Source organism: Vicugna pacos, chromosome 5 (assembly GCF_048564905.1).
Source record: "Vicugna pacos chromosome 5, VicPac4, whole genome shotgun sequence".
In the NCBI taxonomy this organism is placed as follows: Eukaryota; Metazoa; Chordata; class Mammalia; order Artiodactyla; family Camelidae; genus Vicugna; species Vicugna pacos.
Window position 1 is genome coordinate 83,962,069 of NC_132991.1, and position 21,935 is coordinate 83,984,003.

The 21,935-nt window shown below is 40.7% G+C and overlaps 2 protein-coding genes across 2 annotated transcripts in view; one reads left to right on the forward strand and one right to left on the reverse strand.

The window, feature by feature from the left end:
- Positions 1-4,164: 4,164 nt before the first annotated feature.
- On the forward strand, positions 4,165-11,479 carry MRPL44 (mitochondrial ribosomal protein L44). The gene is made up of 4 exons (XM_006207941.4): positions 4,165-4,398; positions 6,149-6,617; positions 9,960-10,138; positions 10,961-11,479. Exons 1-4 carry the CDS (start codon positions 4,223-4,225, stop codon positions 11,130-11,132), a joined length of 996 nt encoding a protein of 331 aa, XP_006208003.1. The 5' UTR covers positions 4,165-4,222; the 3' UTR covers positions 11,133-11,479.
- A 5,575-nt stretch (positions 11,480-17,054) lies between these two features.
- Positions 17,055-21,935, reverse strand: part of SERPINE2 (serpin family E member 2) — a 52,747-nt gene continuing 47,866 nt past the window's right edge. The window contains exons 7-9 of the mRNA XM_072961742.1: positions 20,939-21,025; positions 18,468-18,551; positions 17,055-17,790 (exon numbers count right to left, since the gene is read on the reverse strand). Of these exons, the coding sequence (XP_072817843.1) occupies positions 17,753-17,790; positions 18,468-18,551; positions 20,939-21,025 (209 nt within the window). The 3' untranslated portion in view covers positions 17,055-17,752. The remainder of the gene's footprint in view (positions 17,791-18,467; positions 18,552-20,938; positions 21,026-21,935) is intronic.

The window sequence follows — 21,935 nt, forward strand, 5'->3', positions numbered from 1 at the left end:
TCCCAGACTCCCTTGCCAACTTGCTTCCTGAAACATTTGCATGTTTCCTGGGACATAGTGGTGGGTGATTAGTGGGCAGGAGGAAATGAGAAACCCGGGTACTTCTCCCAGTTTCTCTCGGCTTAGGGGGTGTGTCTCCTCTTTGGCTCCGATTCCCACTGGACGTAACTTCCCTGCTTTGTCTCTGCTATCCAAAGGTGGTCTCTGCAGGTATTCCAGCCCCACTCCTGGGCTCTGGTGCCATCCCCAGCTCTGTCTTTCTAGTCTTAAAGTTGCTATCTCTAGGTTACCACACGGCCCCTCTTTGGCCTTTTGGTTTCTTCTGATACCTTTGTAACTAGTTCTTTGAATTACATTCTCTCCACTAAACCATCAGGTGTGAGTCCCATTTTCTTGATTGGACCCTGACTGGTACAATTACTACAATCCTGATACTTAACAAACAGCATCATGAAGACTACATGGTAGAACTCACTGGAAATAGGATGTCATAGAAGTAAATCATAATGTAATATTTAGCTAATGAATTATTAAAAATGGGTATCAACATTATGACCAATGTAAATGGGTACCTCATAAAGAATAGCTTATTCACATGCAGTGTCCAGATTCTTAGCTATTCTTTTAATAGCTATGATCTAGTTAACTCTAATCAAGAGGAAATACTTCAAAAAATTATCAGCGTCTTTCTGCAGATGTTGTTATACATAACTAATTAATGTTTATCAGTTCAAAATATGTTAAATCTATGGAGTAAAATAAAAATGCACTCTACAGTGACTTCTTGGTTTTGGACAAGCTTCATCTCCTTAGGCTTTGCCAAAAAATATTTTAGATACAGTTTCATCCCATGGAGAAAAGACTTGATGATCCTGTCCAGAAGTCTTGCCAGGCCTTCTTTTATACTGTTCTCTGGGCTTCACCAAGCAGACACCATAGCCAGGCTAACAACCAGATTACAAAAAGTTCAAACCACTTTGTAATACTTGATTTATTTTATTTTAAAAAGGTGGGTTTTGAAGTTTCAGGATTCTAACCATAGTGGTCTTACATCTTCACAAGGTTACTTTTTAGTCACCCTTTAAAACATTCCCTTTTTTATTATAGGTCCCCTCTCTCAGATCCAAGCATTGCTCAGTTTAGCTGATGCATCAAGAAACATTGGTTCATGGTGGAGATGCTACATTTGAGGCACTCTTCCCCAGACTTTCTCAAACTTGTTTCTCAAAAGTATCTCTATTGACAGGAAAAAGAATCTGTACCCACAGAGGTTAAAGGGTTGGGTAATGTCCACTTTCTAGAGAGAAAATCTTTTTCACATTTATTTCATAATTAAGATTTTATTATTGCTCAGTTTTACCAAAGCTTTTTGCTAATCATTTTTTTTTACTATCATGAGTTTTGCTTCTTTTTTTTTGTTTGTCTGTTTATTTGTTTTTGGCCATTATATCTACCAACTCAAATTTCCAAAACGAAAGTTTGCAGATGTTAAATTTGGTGAAGAAGACATGATTTTCTGTCTGTATTTATCAATAACCCTAATTTTAAATTTTGGACTATTTTAACTGTAGTAAGTTTTATTTGATGATAATTATTTCTCTCCTCAATTTTTCCTAGGGGTAGGATTAAAGACCAATATTTGGTACTTATTCCTTAGCTAATCTAGGAGATATTTGTGGGTAACCTCTGTTGGTTCAGAATTGCCCCATTGTCCAGCAGAAGCCCGTTATAGAGCTTACTAACCTCATTCTTCAGCTTTCTGTGCGCATGTTCTAACTGCCTGCACCACCACTGAAGGAATATATAAATAACATCCCTGATGTCAAAACAACAAAGGGTTAAAGTATTCTCCAGAGGTTAAAGTGAACCCTCATCACTTAACCTTCTCTTCCTAAGTGTGACTTTGTCCACTCTTCCACCTCACCTTGACCCACTGTTCTTGACATTTTGTGATCTTTGATCAAAATAGGGATCACAGCAGTTTCAAGTGAAACCAAGTTCTTAAGAGGGGGAAAAAGGGTCTTTCTCTCCTTAAAGTTTTCTGAGCCTGGGTTCTGGAATCAAGTAGTCCTTTCAGTATGTGTTTTTTGAATAAATGAACAAATGCATGTGTGAATAAAAATCCTGGTTAATTTCTGAGCTCAGTGAGTTACATTAGTAGGAGAAATCTCTTGAGACCCAACATTTCTGGTATGCAAGCAATGTTCTCGTTGTATTACTGAGAAACTTTCAATACAAAGACACTTCACTTAACATTGTGCTCCAACTAGATTAGATTACTTCTCCCGATAAGAGGGATATTGCAGAAATAGCAGCTCCCTGTGCTTTCTTCTGTTTCATTTATTTGATTGACAGTCCATTAATTTTCAATACTTCACAGGCAGTGTAATACAAAGGCGAACATGATCCTCTCTCACCTCTTTTTAAAGAATTTGCTTTACCCAGAAATTCAGCAGCTTGTTTTGTGATGTGTGCAAAACCCCCTTCTTCCTACCTCCCTTCTTCCCTCCCTCCCCATGGGGAATACTTTTACAGGCTGGAATGAACCATTCAAATTATTCCTCTTGAAGGATTAAGCTAAGTTGTTTAAGTTGTTTGACCTGTCAAAAAAAAAAAAAAAAAAGAAGCAGAGCTGGATAGTAGTTAATAATAGATTTTATTTGGGAACTATTACAACAGAGGAAAAGAGACCCCAGCATAGAACTGGGCTCAACTCCTAACACAGTGCGGACAAACGGGGATTTATAGCCAAGAAGTTGGGTTGGGGCAGGGGGCTGTCAGTGGGTAGAAAAATACTAAGATGAAACATCAGGGATTACGTAATGGGGGATTCTGGCTAAACTAAGTTGACAATTCTTGCAGAAGGCAGGCGACTATCCCTGGAGGATAGTAAGGATTATGAATTTGATTAGATATCATAGAGGGTGATCAGATATTAAGGATGGGGGAGTGTCTCTAAACTGACTTAACAGGATCTTGCTGAAACCTGGTGATGCAGGCCTGACAAGGGTGGACACTGACTTCTCTTAAGGTCAAAACCTCTTTGAGGAGAGGGCTTAGAGAAGCCTGACTGAAGTTCAGTCAACGAGAAAATCTTTGCCAGGTCCTAAGGTTGGAGACTCTTGAGCTAAGTAACTGTGCTTGGGTCTGTGTTTCAGGGAGATGAATGTAGCTGAGACGTGTCCAGGGAAGAGAGGAAGGTATAAGACTGATTACAATGGAGGCTGATTACGATCACCACGGGGAGACGTAGGCGCGCCATCGGGTAGCTGCTGTGGAAATAAATTGAAAAAGGACTTGGCAACTGGACAAAAGAGTGTGTGGAAACAGGAACAACTGAAGACATAGGAGCCCAGTCTGGGTAACTACGGGGGTTGACAATGCCGTTAACAAGTAGAGAGAATGCAGAAGGAGGTGCCCCTTTGAAAGTCTAGGTGTTTGGAAGACAACTCAAAATTGAGAATTTGGACTGCCTTCCTTTGTGAGTTAGCATTAGATTTAAAATTATATTAATAATTCAGTAGAAAAATAATACAACCACATTGCTAAAGAGTGAAAGATAAAGGAAAAAATGACATAAGTTCACTGTTTCCATGTTGATGTTAATTCCCTTTTCTTTCTTCCTTCCTTTTTTTTTTCTTTTTTAAAATAGTGGGTCCTGTTAGATTGTTTTCAAATAAAAATTTTAATTTGAGGTAAGTCAGCACCTCTTAGTCGAGGGTTCCTGAAAAGAAGGCTTTTGGAGATGTACCAGGTAAATATTTGCTTACAAAGAGTGTTCGGATAGATGGTCTGGAACTCCAAATACATGTTACTAAGAAGTGTTTTCTCTTTTCGAGGATTAAAGTTTTGTTTTGTTTTTACCGTGAAACGTCTTTTACCGTAACGAGAGTAAGGAACAGGACAGTAACTGACAGACTGAAACAACTTCTTAGAGAAATTTCTAGCTCGGAATGCTCCTCAAGCCTTGTTCACAGGCGAATAATTTCCACGTGGGCAAAAAAAACCCAGGACGTGCCCACGCGCAGTAAAGCCGCCGCAGGCGACCGGCCTCTGCGCTCCGGCTCCGCTCGGGCTCCGCTCGGCCTCCGCTCGGCCTCGCTCGGCTCTGCGCGTCCTGGGAGAACTGTGTTTCCGCATTTTGGGGGGAACCGTGTTACCGCGACACTGGTCCGGCTTTTTTCCTTCCGCTCTCCATTGCTTTCTCCCCTGCAATGGCATAATGGCATCCGGGCTGGTGGGGCTGCTGCTGCGGGGGCCTCGCTGCCTCCTGGCGCCCGCCGCTCCGTCTCTCCCGCCGGTCCGGGGAGTGAAGAAGGGATTCCGCGCCGCCTTCCGCTTCCAGAAGGAGTTAGAGCGGTGGCGCCTGCTCCGGTGCCCGCCGCCGCCCGTGCGCCGGTAGGAGCCGCCTCGGGAAGGGGTCGCGGTGGCGGTCGAGGACCCGGGGCCCCCTCCCCCGCGGCTTCGGCCGGGCGGCGGGAAGGGTTGCTCACCTCTGGCGATCTCCTGGCTTGAGTGTAGGAGTTTTGCCACACAGACGCCCGTGGGACGCGGGCACGTGGCCCAAGGCAAAGGGAATGGACTTCTGCCGAGGGGTTGGGAGCGTGACTGCCCCCTAAGCTTCGAGGCTCCCACTTAGATCGTATCAACTGAGAATTGTGAGAAATGAGGCCGGCTGGAGGGTTACCTTTATGTGGGCTTGGGTGTTGTAGCTCCTGGTTTGTAACGCCTGAGAATTCTTTGGGTACAGGTGAGAGGAAAGAAAGCACTGCACAGTATTGCGATTTAGGACAAGGGAAAAAATTAAGTATACAATCACAAGTCCCTTGTCCAGGGGAAAAGGAAAACAATTTGACTTCAGGTTTCTGCTGTAATTATTTCTTATTCCAGTAGTAGAGGGTGTGATAGAAAGAGATGCAGATCTTTATGGCTCCAAAGAGATGCTACTATACATGAGATATTGCATCTTTTTCTCTTATAATAATGTGTCTTTGACATGTAGCCTTGGCCGAACGAGTAGATGCCCCTCTTTTATGGTTCTATTTATGGGTATTTGAGTTCCGTATTATTGTCATTACAACCGACGTAACAGCGAATAACTTTGAAGTTATTACTCTGGAAATAGAGTATGAAATTTTGATAACTACTTTAATATTACCCTCAAAAAAAGTTGATCCAGTTTATGCACCTACTAGTAGGAATATACGTATTCATAGTTCTATATTCCTTCAACATAGAATATTAAGTTCTTTTCCTAAAAAATAATAAAACAGCGTTTCTCCTCAAGTTCTCAAGTCACATTTCTTTGATTATTGTGAGGTTAATCACGTTAGGCTTTTATAAGTGGGAAGAAACTTTATGGGTTATATAGATTTGTATACGTCTTACGACTTAACAATCCAGATCTTTTCTTTTTTTTTTTTTTTTTTTTTTTTGCAGGGGGAAGGTAGTTATGTTAATTTATTTAGTTTTTCAGTGGAGGTACTGGGGATTGAACCCAGGACCTCATGCATACTAAACATGCACTCTGCGACTTGAACTATAACCTCCCCCACCACAACCCAGATCTTTATATTTCGCTGCCCTTTTTTTACTTAAAAAGTTTTATTTTCGGTTTATTATCTTTCTTTAAGAAAACTTTAAGAAAAGACCTTTTAGTCATTCTTGAGAATGATTATGAATTTTTAACCTACTTATAATATTGATGTGAGGTTATTTAAAGTTAATTTAAATGGATGCTTTCAAAACTTAATTAAATACAAGATAAATATAATCTATTTACTGTTTATGGCATGAACCTTTGAAATTACAATGTGTATTTCATATCGAATTATAAAGTGTAGTTCCACGGTTAGAGCAGAAATAAGCTAAAAGTTAGGATATTGGCTTAGTCTCTGATGCTGAAGAATCACTTTGACGTGGCAGTTGGCTCAAATGGAAAATTAATCTGGTAAAGAACCACAAGTAATCATCTGACTTGAGTTTTAATTTTTGGAAAATCAGTCTGGCATTAAAATGACACTCAATCTTTTAAAATTTCCTTTATGTAATTAATAAAAATGCATCACAGTGAAGAAATGTTTGCACGGTAGTAACACTTTGTTGTTCTCTTTGCCATCTCTTACTGTCTTCTGTTTTACATTTTCAGTTCAGAGAAGCCCAACTGGGATTACCATGCTGAAATACAAGCATTTGGCCCTCGGTTACAGGAAACCTTTTCCTTAGATCTTCTCAAAACTGCATTTGTTAATAGCTGCTATATTAAAAGTGAGGAGGCCAAACGTCAAAAACTTGGAATAGAGAAAGAAGCTGTTCTTCTGAACCTTAAAGATAATCAAGAACTGTCTGAACAAGGGGCATCTTTTTCACAAACTTGCCTCACTCAGGTTTTTGAGGATGCATTCCCAGACTTGCCCACTGAAGGCGTTAAAAGTCTGGTTAACTTTCTCACTGGTGAGGAAGTTGTGTGTCACGTGGCTAGAAACTTGGCAGTGGAGCAGTTAACGCTGAGTGCAGAATTCCCAGTCCCCCCGCCGGTATTACGGCAGACTTTCTTTGCAGTGATCGGAGCCCTGCTACAGAGCAGCGGACCTGAGAGGACTGCACTTTTCATCAGGGTAGGTGGTTATTAATTGCACATGCTGGGACCTGCTTGAGGTGGACAGAAAGAAAAATGATTTTTTTGTATGTAATTTCTTTACTCTATGACCTTGGCAGGTTACATGTGAATTTTTCTCCCTACCAAAACTGGGAAAGACCTAAACTTTTTTTTTTTTAATGGTACTTAATTATTCCAGTTGATTCTTATTTAGAATGTCATCAGAGGTGAGTATTAAATTCTGGGTTGTGAGTTCACTCATGCCTTTAGCTTTAATCCTTAGATCCAAGGATAGTGCCTACATGGTAGATGCTTAGTAGATGTTTAGTGAATGAATGAGTCGAAAGGACACTCTGGGAGGGCCTAGTGTGTTTAGGGAGCTCCCTGCTTAAGTACTAACTGTTGTTCTGTTCTTCTAAGTGATCAAATCTTGGATTTCTGAGTCCCTATCATTTACACCTAACTCTTTGTTAACCAGTAGCTTAGCTAGTTAAAATACTTAAATAATTGGTATGACTTAACTCCAGCGTCCTTTTAGAATTTATTAATTGGGAGAAGTTTTATATGTTGCTGTGGAATGAGGTTTCGGTCTCTCTTACATGATGAATATTCCAGGCAATCACTTCAAGTCACGAAACAGTCTTGATTCAGACCTTTGAATGGCAGGTCTTTTTTTTTTCTTTTACTTAATGTGTATATATACATACATTTTTATATATATATATTTTATATATATTTATATATATATATTTTTTGGAAGAAGCAGAGTTGGGATTTTTTTTGAATTGAAATAGCATCAGTTGCAATGTGTCAATCTCTGGTGTACAGCACAATGTCCCAGTCATGCATATATGCAGATATATTCATTTTCATATTCTTTTTCATTAAAGGTTTCATTAAAAGATATTGAACATAGTTTCCTGTGCTATACAGAAGAAACTTTTTTAAAAATCTATTTTTATATATAGTGGCTAACATTTGTAAATCTCAAACTCCCAGATTTATCCCTTCCTACTTCCTTTCTCCAGTAACCATAAGATTGTTTACTATGTCTGTGAGTCTGTTTCTGTTTTGTAAATAAGTTTGTCTTTTTTTTTTTTAGATTCCACATATAAGTAATATCATAAGATATTTTTCTTTCTCTTTCTGTCTTACTTCACTTAGAATGACAGTCGCCAGGTCTATCCATGTTGCTACAAATAGCATTATTTTATTCTTTTCTATGGCTGAGTAGTATTCCACAGTATACCACAACTTCTTTATCCAGTCATCTGTCGATGGACATTTAAGTTGCTTCCATGTCCTGGCTATTGTAGACAGTGCTGCTGTGAACATTGGTGTGCATGTATCTTTTCGAATTAGAGTTCCCTCCTGATATATACCCAGAAGTGGGATTGCTGGATCGTATGGTAGGTCTGTTTTTAGTTTTTTGAGGAATCTCTGTACTGTTTTCCATAATGGCTGCACAAGAATGGCAGGTCTTTTGAACCAGCATCCCTACTGTTGGAATCTATTCACTTAGTTTTGAGACTGAGTTTGATCATTTTGATCATGATGGATCCCTGTTAACCAACACTCAGACTTCATTCACAGGTGAGACCTGTCTTCCTCCTTCCTCAACCAGAGCTGAACTACCTGCCTGCCTTTGGGAAGCAGGTCTGTTAACTGACCCATCTGGGGTGGGAGCTCAGGGAAACAGAAGGAGAAAGGAAAGCAGAAGCTATTACTTGACTTGATGACTGTAAGCTGGTTTAATGCTTTCTGAGCCTGGTCAGTGTTTAAAATAGACTCTAGTGAGCATTTTCCTGCTGGAACCTTCTAACCACGTTCCTTGACACAGGTGTTAGCTGTCAGCTTCTGGTTTCCTGGAGAGGATTCCTTTCAGAGTGACATCCCTTCTGTGAGTTCCACACCAAGTCTTAAGGATTTTATGCCTTTGGCATCAGGTGCAGACTTCTACCCCACTGCTGCCGGCAGCTTCTGCTGGCCTGTTGCCTTTCAGCAGGAGCGTGTGTTGGCTGCCAGTTGACTGAACATCCCTTTGCCTCAGATTCAGAGGCTAGTGGACCCTTGGAAGCCCTTCAGGCTTGAGGTGAAAAAGAAAGCCTCTCCTGCCTCCTCCTCCACCTGCAATTAAATAGCTTTTCTAAAGAAATTGTGACAGACTCGTCTCTTGATTTCCATTCTCTATCACTTTAGCTTCTGCAGTCTTAGAACTGTCTGAACAATTTCTGGTCGCCTCTTTGAAGTTTTCATAAGGTAATCATGAGACTGTTTTGGAAATACTTGTTTTCCATGTTTTAGCATCTTTGTTGACAGTTCCAATTGTAGATACTAGTAGAGATAGATAATTCAAATACCTGTTTCCGAGTCAAGAGCTTTGATACCTCTCACAGTAGAAGTGACAGGTTTGAATTGTCTCATTTCATTCATTTGTCCACCTAATATTTATCATCTGCAGTGTGCCAGGCACTGTGCTGAGCTCTGGAGCCAGAGCTAACCCAGGAGCCATCTTTGCCCTCAGGGTCTTGCTCCCAGCTCCTTAGGCAGATAGAGTGGAGTGTGGGAGGTGCTCTCAGGTATTGTAACAGTGTAGAGGGAACGCAGAGGAGACAACGCCTAACTCCAGCAGGGTTAGGGGAGTTTTACAGAAGTGACATTTGCCCCAAGAAGGTCATTCCAGGAAGAAACTTTGAGGATGAGCGGCTGCTTTGGGAACTAGGAGTGATTTTGTGTGGTCAGATCATTTTGTGTCTGGGGAAGCGACAGGGATGGGTCTGGACCTTGAAAAGGCAGCATAGGGAAGATCTTTTGAACTTGTGCATCAGCAACACTGAGAACGTGTTAGAAATGCGGATTCCCAGTCACAACCTCGGACTGCTGGTCAGAATCCCTGGGAGGAGGGCCTGGGAATCTGTTTTAACTAGTTTTCCAGTTGATACTTAAGCACCTAAAAGTTTGAGCAGCGCTATGCTTGGCCACGCTAAGAAGCATGTATTTGATGGTCTTGCAAAGGCTAATGTAGACAGAGCTGGAAGAGTTCTAAGTGGGACATCTCCATGATCAAATGTGCATTTTATTTATCTGTTCTTTTCAATTGAAGTATAGTTGATTTACAACAATATTTTTAGGTGTATAACAGTGATTCAGTATTTTTATAGATTATACTCCATTTAACGATATAAAATCTTGGCTAAATTCTCAGTGCTGTACAATATATCCTTGTAGCTTATTTTATACATGTTAGTTTGTACCTTTTAATCCCATTAAATTTTTAATTTCTGTAAAAAGTGTACTTTGAACTATGATCTTTATTTTCTTTATACTAATTTAAATTTATAAATTATATTTTTATATGTAGGACTTCTTAATTACTCAAATGACTGGAAAAGAACTCTTTGAGATGTGGAAGATAATAAATCCCATGGGGCTACTGGCAGAAGAATTGAAGAAAAGGAATATTTCAGCTCCTGAATCTAGACTTACTAGGCAGTCTGGGAGCACCACAGCTTTGCCTGTGTATTTTGTTGGTTTATACTGGTTAGTAACATTTTCATCTTAACTTCGTAACACGGATCAGAAGCCTTAAAAACTGACTTCTCACAGTTTCTTAATATAACCTCTAATTGCATTAAAAGATTTTTAAGATCTTATTCCCATGATTATCTATTCACTACTTCCTTTCCTGCTGGGGAAGGTAGATAACCTATGGTTTGCCAATCGTAGCTTTTGTTAACCAACTATTCACTAGAATTTCATGGAGCATATGCTAATGTAAGTATTGCTGTAGAAAAATTAAAGTTTTGACTCATAAGTTAACAGATTTAACCCTAATCCACACTTAGAACAGTCAGTTGAGCCTTGAACTGGAAAAGAAAGGGTTTAGTTGTCCATTAAAATGTGTAAGTCAGCCCATGCTGAGTGTTTAGTTTTCTTGGTAGTTGACCTGCCCCAAATTGGTTTCAGGTGGATTGGAGTGTTCCATGTCAACAGCGAGCATCTAAGGTAACTAGATTAAAATTTAGGTGAATATTTTTCTAATCTTTATATAATGTAGGACTTCACAGGTATAAAAGCAAGGGAGGACATCACAAAGGAGAGAATTGATAGTATTGTAAAAAGTTTCATGTTCAGTTTTAATTGAAGTACAAAGCAAAATGAGATGCTCTTGCTTTTCAGATTGGCAAGCCTTATGCACATCCTTTAGCAGCAGTTCATACATGCTGGTAGAAAGAAAAAATGGCATAATGTTTGTTACTTCTGGTGAATATTATTGCCAGAAGGTGATCAGGCAAAGTTGATTTGTGCACTGTGTTTTATGATTCAGCATATAATTTCAGACTACTGTGGGGTTTTTTCTAGTGATAAAAAGTTGATTGCAGAAGGACCCGGGGAGACAGTGCTGGCTGCAGAAGAAGAAGCTGCTCGAGTGGCCCTCAGGAAGCTCTACGGCTTCTCCGAGAACCGCCGGCCCTGGGACTATTCGAGGCCCAGAGAGCACAGAAGAGCAGAAAAGAGCGTCACCGCCGGCTAGCCTGCCAGCGAGGGTGAGCAAAGCAGTGACACAGACGTCAGAGATGTTCCAAGCTGGACGTTTTTTAAATTGTAAAGAAATACGCCTTACTCCTCATCCTGTGTTCCTAAAATTAAACAAGTATTTTATCAGGTCACTTGCTTTCTTTTTAATCATTTTTGTTTTGTCAAAAGTCTTTTTTGATACTTTTCCAATAAATTTTAGCTAAAGTCCTTGATTTTATTATTGTATTTAACTTGTACAGTTAGTTGTGTTTTATTCCATTCTAGCTTGGAGGCAGCATAATTTGAATATATGTTTTATGTGAACTTTGCTGTAATACCAATAAAAAGGTTATTCTTTAACTATTTCATTGTAGCTTGATTTGATGTACCCAGGTTAGTGAACTTTGCCTCTCTAGTAATTTTAGCTAAAATAGTAATAAATAGCTAAATAATAATATTTATTATTATTAACAATGATAAATAGTCAAGTAAACTCTTAACTGTGAGAAATGTAAGGTGCTGATTGTAACAGTTAAGTTACATGAACTCTAGATTCTGTCTAGGCTTACAATTCTGTATGCTAACTAATTTCATAGTTACTCAATTTCTATAAAACATAAATTTCAGGAAAGGTAAATTTTATGCTCTTTAGAGAAAACATGAAAATCAAAAGCAGCTTAAAATGATGCTGATGGAAAAATAAAGTATATATTTATCAATTTCGTATTCCATAATCATACTCATAGCTACCACGTACCATGCACTGTCAGGAGTGCTTTGCTGTAACATTTGGTTCAGTAGAGGACAAGTCTTAAGAGTGTGTCCTTCTGGGTCTTTAATCCTTTGTGTTCAATTCAGTAATCTTACTGCAAATTCCCTTTGATTTATTTCTTTTTAACTTTGTGGCAACAGTAATAGTTTCAGTCTGCCAGGAGTCACTCCCAGAGGTGAACAAGAAAAGTGGGGCTTGGGACTTGAGAATAAGAGGTAAAATGTTAAACTGACAGTATTTTTGCCATGAAATGTTTTTATAAAGGACGGTGACAGACCTTTGAAACTCCTTTCCTGAGACTGGTTAGGGAAGTAGACTTAATGTCGCATGTAAGAGGGCTTACAGCTCTGACAGCTAATGCAGAGACTGCTTTTGGAGGAGTGTGAGAATTACCTAGTTTGCTGAATAGGTAGGTTAAATGTAAATGATTTCACCTTTTCTTTTGAGAGTAACTCCAACTCCTAATAATTCGACACAGAAAAACAGGACCAAACCCGGTAGTTTAACGCCACACTTATGCATGTCATCCACAACAAGGAAACATGATGTGATGAGCGAGACGTCTCCCTCATTAGAAACTAGACGCTGGTTTTTGTGTTCAGCATGTTACAGACTTTGGCCACAAGATGGTGCTCTAACCCAATACGTCACAGTGAAGTATGCAACGTGCCATTATGGGGAACACTCTTCTCCCTACACAGAAGAGATTGATTACATATGATTACAGTGAAACATGACTTTTCTAAGCCCCTTACAGCTCTCATCTGCTAGCTCACCTTCTCTCCCCTTCGGATGTTAAGAATTTCACATATGAATGGTTAATTTCTGATGCCAAGGTGTGGAATAGAGCAGTGGTTAGCAATTTTCTTTAAATCACACAGCTGCATCCTTTTTTCCTCAAGGTTTGGGAGAGGGTCAAAGGGGCAGTTTGGGGAATCTCGAAAGAAACTAGAGCCAGTGGTATTTTCCACGCTTTGGCTGCTCGAAGTGGACTCCTGGTAGGACAGTGTCTTTCAGCATTCATGGAGGTCAAGGACATAGAAGTCATCCACCAGCTCACCCATACCTCACCTCTCCTGGGCAGTCACCACCCATCAGTTCTCTGCTGGCTCAGAGCAAATTCCTGCCCTTCCTTCAGTTTCTTAGATCTCTTAATGTGGAGCTCTTGTGTCATTCAGCTTTTTATTTTCAGAAAAACAGGTGCTGGTACAAAAGCCACTCCCTTGCATCTTTTTGTAAAGTTCTCTTACAATTGGCATTTTGTTTTTGGGTCACCTGTCATTATTTTCTTTTTAGGACAAAGACTCAAAAACCAGTAAGACACAGAGCTTTCAGTTTATTTGGATCAGTGCCTACTCTTTATTTTTTTTTCCGTTGTGTCTCAGGCAGAAGTGAGTCTCATTAAGGGTCAAGAATTTACTGGTGACAGCTGTCCTCAGTTTTTCCATAAGTCTACCATCTCGTTACTTTAGGACAATTGCAGCCTGTCTCCTGTCCAAATTCAATCTATATGGAAATCATTTGCTCAAATGTCTATATAGCAAGTAAAGATTCTGACACTCAATTCCAGCGTGTGGGTTTTTTCTCCATTCCACCAATTCATGGACACCCACTTGCTGGGTTTCCTACAGTTCCAGTCAGTTCTGACACTACCTGGAAAGAGCATCAGGTTCCACAGGTGACGGGCTCAGGCCCACAGTCTGCCCCAAACTGCAGATGCCAACCTCAAGTCCAAGTTATTACCTGTGCTTCTGACCGACTGGCTGTAAGTCAGGTTCTCACAACCCCCTCCTTGGGTTCGATTAATTTGCTAGAGCGGCTCAGAGAATGCAGAGGAACATTGATTAGATTACTGGTTTCTGATAAAAAGGACGAAACTCAGGTACAGGCAGATGGAAGAGATGAATGGGGAGGGTATGCGGGAACGGTGCAGAGATGCCACGCCCCATCTACACACCATTCTCCCTGCACCATCTTGTGCTCCATTCACCAACCCAGAAGCTCTCCCAATTGTCCTTGTGGGTTTTCACGGAGGTTCCATCTCATAAGCATAATCGATCAAATCACTGGCTAATGGAGATGGATTTGCCATCTATCCTCTCCCCTCTCCCTGGAGGTCAGGGAGGTGGGAATGAACATTCCAACCCCTCCAATTACCTGGTTGGTTTTCTGGGCAACCAGCCCCAATCCCTGGGAGCAGCAAGTTACCACATTAACATAACAGAGGACACCTTTGTTGTGCTCCTTATTAGGAAATTCCAAGGGTTTGGAGAGTTCTGTGCCAGAAACGTGGATGAAGACCAAACATACATTTCTCATTATCAATCACAGCATCGCAGCAAACACGCTCTTGTGCCACAGGGCTGTATTTTTGTGTCAGTCTCCATATCTTAAGTTTATTCCAGTTTCCTACGAGTAAAGGAGTTTTCATAAACTTTATTATTTTCAAGGAAGATAAAGCCTACAGGCTCATTAAGTATATTAAAAGATAATATTTAAAAATAATAATTTGAGAGGAACTTTTCCCCCAAGTCCAGAAATTATAAACAGGGTCTAAGAGTTAGCCCAGGGTCAGAATCTGGGTGTTGACTGATGAGTATAAAGAAGTTAAACAAGGACCTACTGTAGAGCACAGGGAACCATATTCAATATTTTGTAACAAACTATAATGAAAAGTATCTGAAAAAGAATATATATCTCTCTCTACATCTATAACTGAATCACTTTGCTGCATCCCTGAAACATGGTAAATCAACTATACTTCAATTTTTTAAGAAGTTAAACAGAAACCTCAATTAGAGTCTGGAGGCCAGAAGGGGGCGCTCTCACACCCTGTGGAGGTAGCTGAGTCCAACAGGGAAAAGACAGACTCCTTCCCTGGCAAGGACTCAGCCAATGGGAAGCCATGACCACTTTATCATCGCCCTCCCAACTTCTTTTCTATACAAGCATTTCCTTCCCTTGCCATGGTTGCAGACCTTGAATTGTAATTCTCTGCTGATCCTGCGTAAACCCATCTTTGCTGGAGAAATATCTGGCAGTCTACTTGTTTCAGGTCAACAGGAGGAAGTGACACAGATCAATAAGTTGGGAGATCAAATGAAAAATAGAGAAGATACAAAAAACTAAAAGTAGACTTACCATATGATCCAGCAATTCCACTCCTGGGCATATACCTGAGGGAACTCTAATTTGAAGATACATGCAATTTACTAAAAAAATAATAGTTTGGAAGAGTCCTCAAAAAACTAGAAATAGACTTACATGATCCAGCAATCCCAGTCCTGGGCATATATCTAGATGGAACCTGAATTCAAAAAAGAGACATGCACCCCAATGTTCACAGCAGCACTACTTACAATAGTCAATACATGGAAACAACCTAAATGTCCATCGACAGATGACTGAATAAAGAAGTTGTGGTGTATTTATACAATGGAATACTACTCAGCAATTAAAAAAATAAAATAATGCCATTTACAGAAACATGGATGGACCTGGAGACTGTCATTCTGAGTGAAGTAAGCCAGAAAGAGAAAGAAAAAATACTGTAAGATATCACTTATATGTGGAATCTAAAAAAAAGCCAAACTTATTTATAAAACAGAAACAGACTCATAGACATAGAAAACAAACTTACAGTTACAAGACGGGGAAAGGGGTAAGAAGGGATAGATTGGGAGTTCAAGATTCTAATTAATATGTAGAAAATAGATAAACAACAAGTTTATACTGTATAGCATAGGGAACTATATTCAATACCTTGTAAAAACCTATGGTGAAGAAGAATATGAGAACAAATGTATGTATGTTCCTATGTGGCTGAAGTATTATGCTGTACACCAGAAACTGACACATTGTAAGCTGACTGTACTTCAATAAAAATATATTTTAAAAAATTTAACAACTAGTTTACAGCAGCACTGTTTACAATAGCCAAGACATGGAAACAACCTAAATGTCCACTGATAGATGCCTGGTAAAGAAGCTGTGGTATATTTATACAATGGAATACTACTAAGCCATAAAAAATAAAATAATGCCATTTGCAGCAACATGGATGGACTTGAAGATTGTCATTCTAAATGAAGCAAGCCAGAAAGGAAAAGATAAATACCATATGATATCACTCATAAGTGGAATCTAAACAAAAAAAAAAAAGGAAAAAAGACAAATGAACTTATTTACAAAATAGAATCACAGACATAGAAAACAAACTTATGGTTACAGGGGGCAAAGGGGATGGGAAGGGATATGGTGGGAGCTGGAGATCTGCAGATACTAACTACTATATATAAAATAGATAAAAACAAGTTTCTTCTGTACAGCACAGGGAACTATATTCAATATCTTGCAGAAACCTATAATGAAAAAGAATATGAAAACGAAAAAATGTATGTATATGCATGACTGAAACATTATGCTGTAATTGGAATTGCAATTGGAAAACAATTGCCCCCTGTGTCCCTTCTCTCTGGGTTAAAAACGTACCCACACTTCAATAGATGCAAACAGCAGAACTCAGACCATGTGACAAATCAGAATTACAAATGGCAAACTGGTAGAGAGCTGAATATGAGGTTTTACTGTATAAAGAGAGATGAAGAGAGTTCACGGGCTAAAAAAAAGAAAAAAAATTAAAGTTTTGATAAGAACAATGTTTTTAATTATTCTGATTTAGATAAGATACCTGAAATCCTTAGGAAATCAGTAAAAACAACAACAAAAAAAACCCAAAAATGGTAACTGTAGAATTGTGAGTTCTTAAAAAAAAAAAAAAGACCAAAAAACCCCACAGAAATTTGTCATTTTGAAAAACAAATGCTCCAACCTATCACCAAAAATGAAACAGCCACTGTTCACCGAGTGACTTCTTTCTGCTCTTGCTACAAAACCCCTACCTTTGCTGAGAATCCCCAGCCCGCAGCTGAGATCAGGGACCGGAGTACTGTGATGGGAGCTCCCCGGAAGTGATCCGTAAACTGGGAGGTGCTGGGGCAGGGAACAGAGTCTGATGGCCAGGTTCAGAAGAGAGGGCGACGAAGGCCAGGGCTTCCTGCTGTCTGCCTATGTGCAAAGGTCTTCACTACAAGAGGCTAAAAGTATTTAAAAAAGGATCCATTTTTCTTGTATTCTCAAACAATAGAGAAATGACTTTTTTTTTTTACTACTTGTAACACTTTATTTTTACTTTGTACAAAATACAAAAATGCAAATCCAAAGAGTTCAGACCAGTAGAGACAGGCACACTGCACAACAGCAAACCTTGTCTAGCAAGACATTAGTTTTTTTTAAACTTTATTTTAGTGAATACATGCATTATATAAAACAGCAACAACAACAAAGACACACAGAGAGACTAGAGATTTAGCTATTTCTACCCCCAAAATAATGCTTACTATCAAGACTTTGGATGAGATGAAAAAATTTTTTAAAAGGCCAATAATACTTTTTTCATATAAAAAAGTAAAAGCTACCATAAAATGTCCTTTCCCCCCTCCATCACACTGATTAAATTTTTTTCTGAAAAGCCACACATATAAACAAAACAAAACAAAAGTCCTGAATTGGATAGTCAATACTCAAGAGGGCTGTTAACCTAGGTAACCACTCAGTAGTTTAAAGAATCTTTTAGACATTTTGAAGCCTTTCTATTCATTTCTCAGTACAGTATTCCAACCATCCTGCCCTTTTTTCTCTTAACACCTCCCAGAACAGAAACGCTCCATCATTGTGTTTCTGTTCCTAAGAACTAGTTTTGAAAAAGAAAGTCATGTACAAAAATATTTAACAGAACTATGGAAGATGTGGGAAAGGAGTCTTCTCTTCCTAGCAAAGAAGTCTTTGCTTTGCATGGTTCCTTTTCAAGGTTTGTTTATCTGCCCCATGAATAAGACAGCACCTAGAGAATTAAAAAGAAACAGTGCATAACTCTATAAAAAACAACCCTTAATGGAAGCTGGAAGGTATACTGCAGGGAAGGTTTCAAAGCTCTTAAGTACTGCTGTCTGACAGAACTTTCTGCAATGAGGGGGATGTTCGGTACCTTCACTGTCCAATATGGCAGCCGCTAGTCACATGTGGTTATTGAGCCCTTGAAATGTGGCTAGTGTGATTAAGAAACTGGATTTTTACTTACATTTCACTTTAATTAATAAAGTTAAAAAATTAACTACACATATGTGGCTAGAGGCTCCCGTATTGGAATGGTTGGCTCAGAAGCATAGTAATTATGACACTGAAGATGCGATGAGATAAAAGGATAAGGAACTAGCTTATGTTATTGATTTAAACAAGAGTAACAATTAAAATATGTTAGTTTCTACTCTGTACCAACATAAGGACAAGCTCTCCACAAAGACAGCTTTAAAAAAAAGCAATTTATTTTGGGGGGGTGGGGATAAGAGTCTTAATCATTCTTTAGAATTGTACAGAGACGTAGGAACTATTGTTATCCTAATTTTAAAGAGGGAGCTAGAGGTCAGAGCCAACTCTGAACCCATGACTCATGGCGCCAAGATGGACTGAATCAAGAGTTGACTAACAGCCAGTGAACAATGGAAGAGGAGACTCACTCACCTGTAGGATTGTGTCGGATGAAAAATAGAAAAGGTCTGTCTACTATAAACCAGGGAGGCGACGACCTTGCGATCAGAATTGCAGCTGCAGGAGGAAAAGGAAACCACGTTGTACACCCAGCATGAGGCCAGCAAGGTGGCTCAAGGCTGGACCTGACTCCCGTCCCGTAGGCTGGCCATGCTATAACAGGCCCAGGGGGCGCCATGAGCACACACCCGCCGTGGGCTGGGACCACGGCCCAGGCCAACACATCAGGGCTGGCTTTATGTGCATGTGACCGGGCAGTCAGTCCCATTTAATCCAAGTAAGCACCACCTCCTTTAATAAACATATTTACTCCTTGGGGGGTTTTTAGGATTAAATGACATAAAACATATTACAGTTCTTACAACTCAATAAACACCCAGTGTGTAGTCACTGTTATTATTTGCTGTTTTTCATCAGACCATCTGCCTAGTGGATGAGGGGGGCCCCTGGTCTTGTCAGCCTATTCAAGTCCTTTCTCTACACCAAGGACCAGCTCACTTCTCGTCCATTTTTGTCTGTGCCTCCTTTGGGCATGTCATCTAGATTTTCTTCGCATCGGCAGTGTCCACTGCTCACATGGGACCCACTGTTTTATACTGCTGTTCAACTCATGTGATTACAGACATTGGACTTAGAAAGCAAACGTATGCAGGCTTATGGTCTTAGATGTGTTTACTCTGCCCTGCTTACCAATGGTAGCTTTGATCCAGTAATAGCCCAGTGATGAGGCCTTGCAGAAGGGTAGGTGTTGGGGATAACTGCCCCACACTTGCCGGGCATGATGGCCCAGTCTAACCCCTCAAACCCCTGGGAAGCATTGATGACTTGGGTGGGATGTTACAAGGGAAACATCTATCGCTGTGCTTGGGTAAACCACTCAAGCCAGGGTTATTAGAACCAAATCAACGGCTGGCAAGAGTGATGGACTGAGTTGTATCCCCTCAAAATCTGCATGCTGAATCCCTGACTCCCAGTGTCACAGTGTTTGGAGATAGGGCCTTTAAGGGAGCCCTTAAGTTTAAATGAGGTCATGAAGATAGGGCTCTAATCTGATAGGGCTGGCATCCCTATAAGGAAAGAGGGAGACACCAGGGATGGGAGCTCACAGAGAAGAGGCCATGTGAGGTCACAGGGAGAAGGTGGCCGTCTGCTGGCCAAGGAGAGGGGGCTCAGGAGAAACCAACCCTGCAAACACCTTGATCTTGGACTTCCAGCCTCCAGAACCATGAGAAATAAGTTTCTGCTGCTTAAGGCGCCTGGCCTGTGGTGCCTTGCTGCAGCAGCCCTAGGAGACTGACGCAGCAGGGCTGGCTTTATGCATGTGTGACCGGGGCGGTCACAAGGCCCCACGCTCGCAACGGCCCTGCACTCAGGTCATGGGTGCTCTCCTGTTGCTGTCTTGAAATTCTTAGTAAGTTTTGAACCAAGGGCTCATTTTGCATAGGGCCCCACAAACGACGTAGCCAGTCCTGACAGTTACACTGATGTGCAAAACTGGTCAATAACTTGGGCAGCATTTAAACATCACTTTTCAGGTCTTTATTTTCAATGTCATTTTAAAGGAGTAAGAGTTAAATGTTTATTCTAGAAAGGCAATAAAGGGTCCGTTTTGAGTATAAATGGTACCTTTCAATGACCAGAAATATCTGACCCAGTTACCAGTCTAGCTAAGATACTCACTCTGTGAGTTCACAGAGTCTGGCTAGCTCCATTCGTCCAATCTCACATGGACAATTAAGGGGTATAAAAACCAACCTAAGATGGTTTCATTTTCTCCTTCATTATACCTGCCATTAAGGAGAAAGCAAATGTGGGTGTTCTAACTCCCCAGGAAGGCCCCATCGCAATCCTGCTGTGATTCAGTCACTGCTTGCTAATTCTTCCCTTGGTCCTGGACAGGCCCGATTGGCTATTTTCCTATTAGTAGTTGCTATAATTTTATGTTTCAATATAAAGATCAGTCTTTTCTGGCAATAAGAAGCCACAACATGCTTCACCCTTCTGAGAGCAGGGGTCAGGAAAGTACCCTCCTTGGGCCAAGTCTGAAGGGACCTGATTTTACAAATAAAGATTTATTGGAACCCAGCCGTGCACACTGGCTCGTACAGTCCACGCTGCTTTCACGCTACAATGGCAGAGCTGGGAAGTTGTGAGGGAGACTGGGCGGCCCAGAAAGCAGAACATACGTACTGTCTAGCTCTTTACAGGAAAAGTTTGCTGTCTCCTGTCCTGGAGGAATCTCTACTGAGGCGCCTTCCTTAATGAAACAGACTCTGAGCTTTGTGGATGTGCATCCCCCTAAATTCACCATGTGTCCTGAGGGTCAACCCACAGCGGCGGGCTAGAAACAGGGCCCGTGACCCGGGGGCTGAGCTGGCAAGTGCACCAGGGCAGGCGGGCTCCCCTCCACCAGAACCAGCCCCGCTGCCAGACCCAGCGCTTACTTGTTGCTGCTGAAGCTTTGGTTCCATCTTCACTGACTTCAATTTTGGCTTTTTGCAAGATATGAGAAACATGAAGGTTTTCTGACCCTGGTTTGAGAAAATAAAACAAAAAACAGTATTTGTTTGATATGCAGGTTGGCTGGGAAGGTTGCCTCAAAGCCATGGCGAATTTCAGTTCTTAAAAGGTGTCAGAAGTGACCTGCCACGGTCCTGGTGACTAAAGGCTGTAGGATGCCTGTCACCTGTGGTGAATTTCAGTCTCTGCTAAGTGAACTGTGACATCACTTCAGAGGAGGGCGTCCTGGACCCCAAATGTGTTAGTGCCTTTATCAATTAAACTCTGATCACTAAGAATTTTGTTACAAAATAAAAAGGATGGAGCTTTCAAAAGGTAGCTGAGTTTTTCAGAAGAAACGAGCCAAAAGTATTATTTTTCAATTACAGAATGTCAGATCCAGAAAGCAGATGGCACTTAGAGGTGGGGAACCTGAGGCCCAGAGTGTGAAGAAACCTGTGCCCCAATCCCAGGGCTACTTAGTGGCAGAGGAAGTGCTGTCTGTCATAACGGAAGTCACTCATCTCCTGGCAGGAGAAGAGCAGGAGTGAGGTTAGACGGCTGGGGGCAGACTCAGGAATGCAGCTGTGCCTCTGGGACCTTCTAGCAAATTCACTCCTTCTCAGCAAATCCTTACCATTCCAGCCATGCCCACTGGGGGCAGCATTCGTGGAGGATGCCAACTGAAGTTAATGTTGACCTTGATGGGACACAGGTCGGGTGCAAAGGGAAAAAGTGCTTTTTGTGTCATCTACTTTTAAATTGTCTGCACCAACGCTCAACTCTAACATGACTGATCGTGAATGAGAGGCACGTTTGCAGGGCCCACGAACTGTTTTCTCATCACTCAAAGGGAAGAATAAAAAATGAAGGACAAACAATGGTTAAGCCTGTCTTTGGTGGCTTACACGGTGGCTACACTGACCTTTCAAATGTAACTTT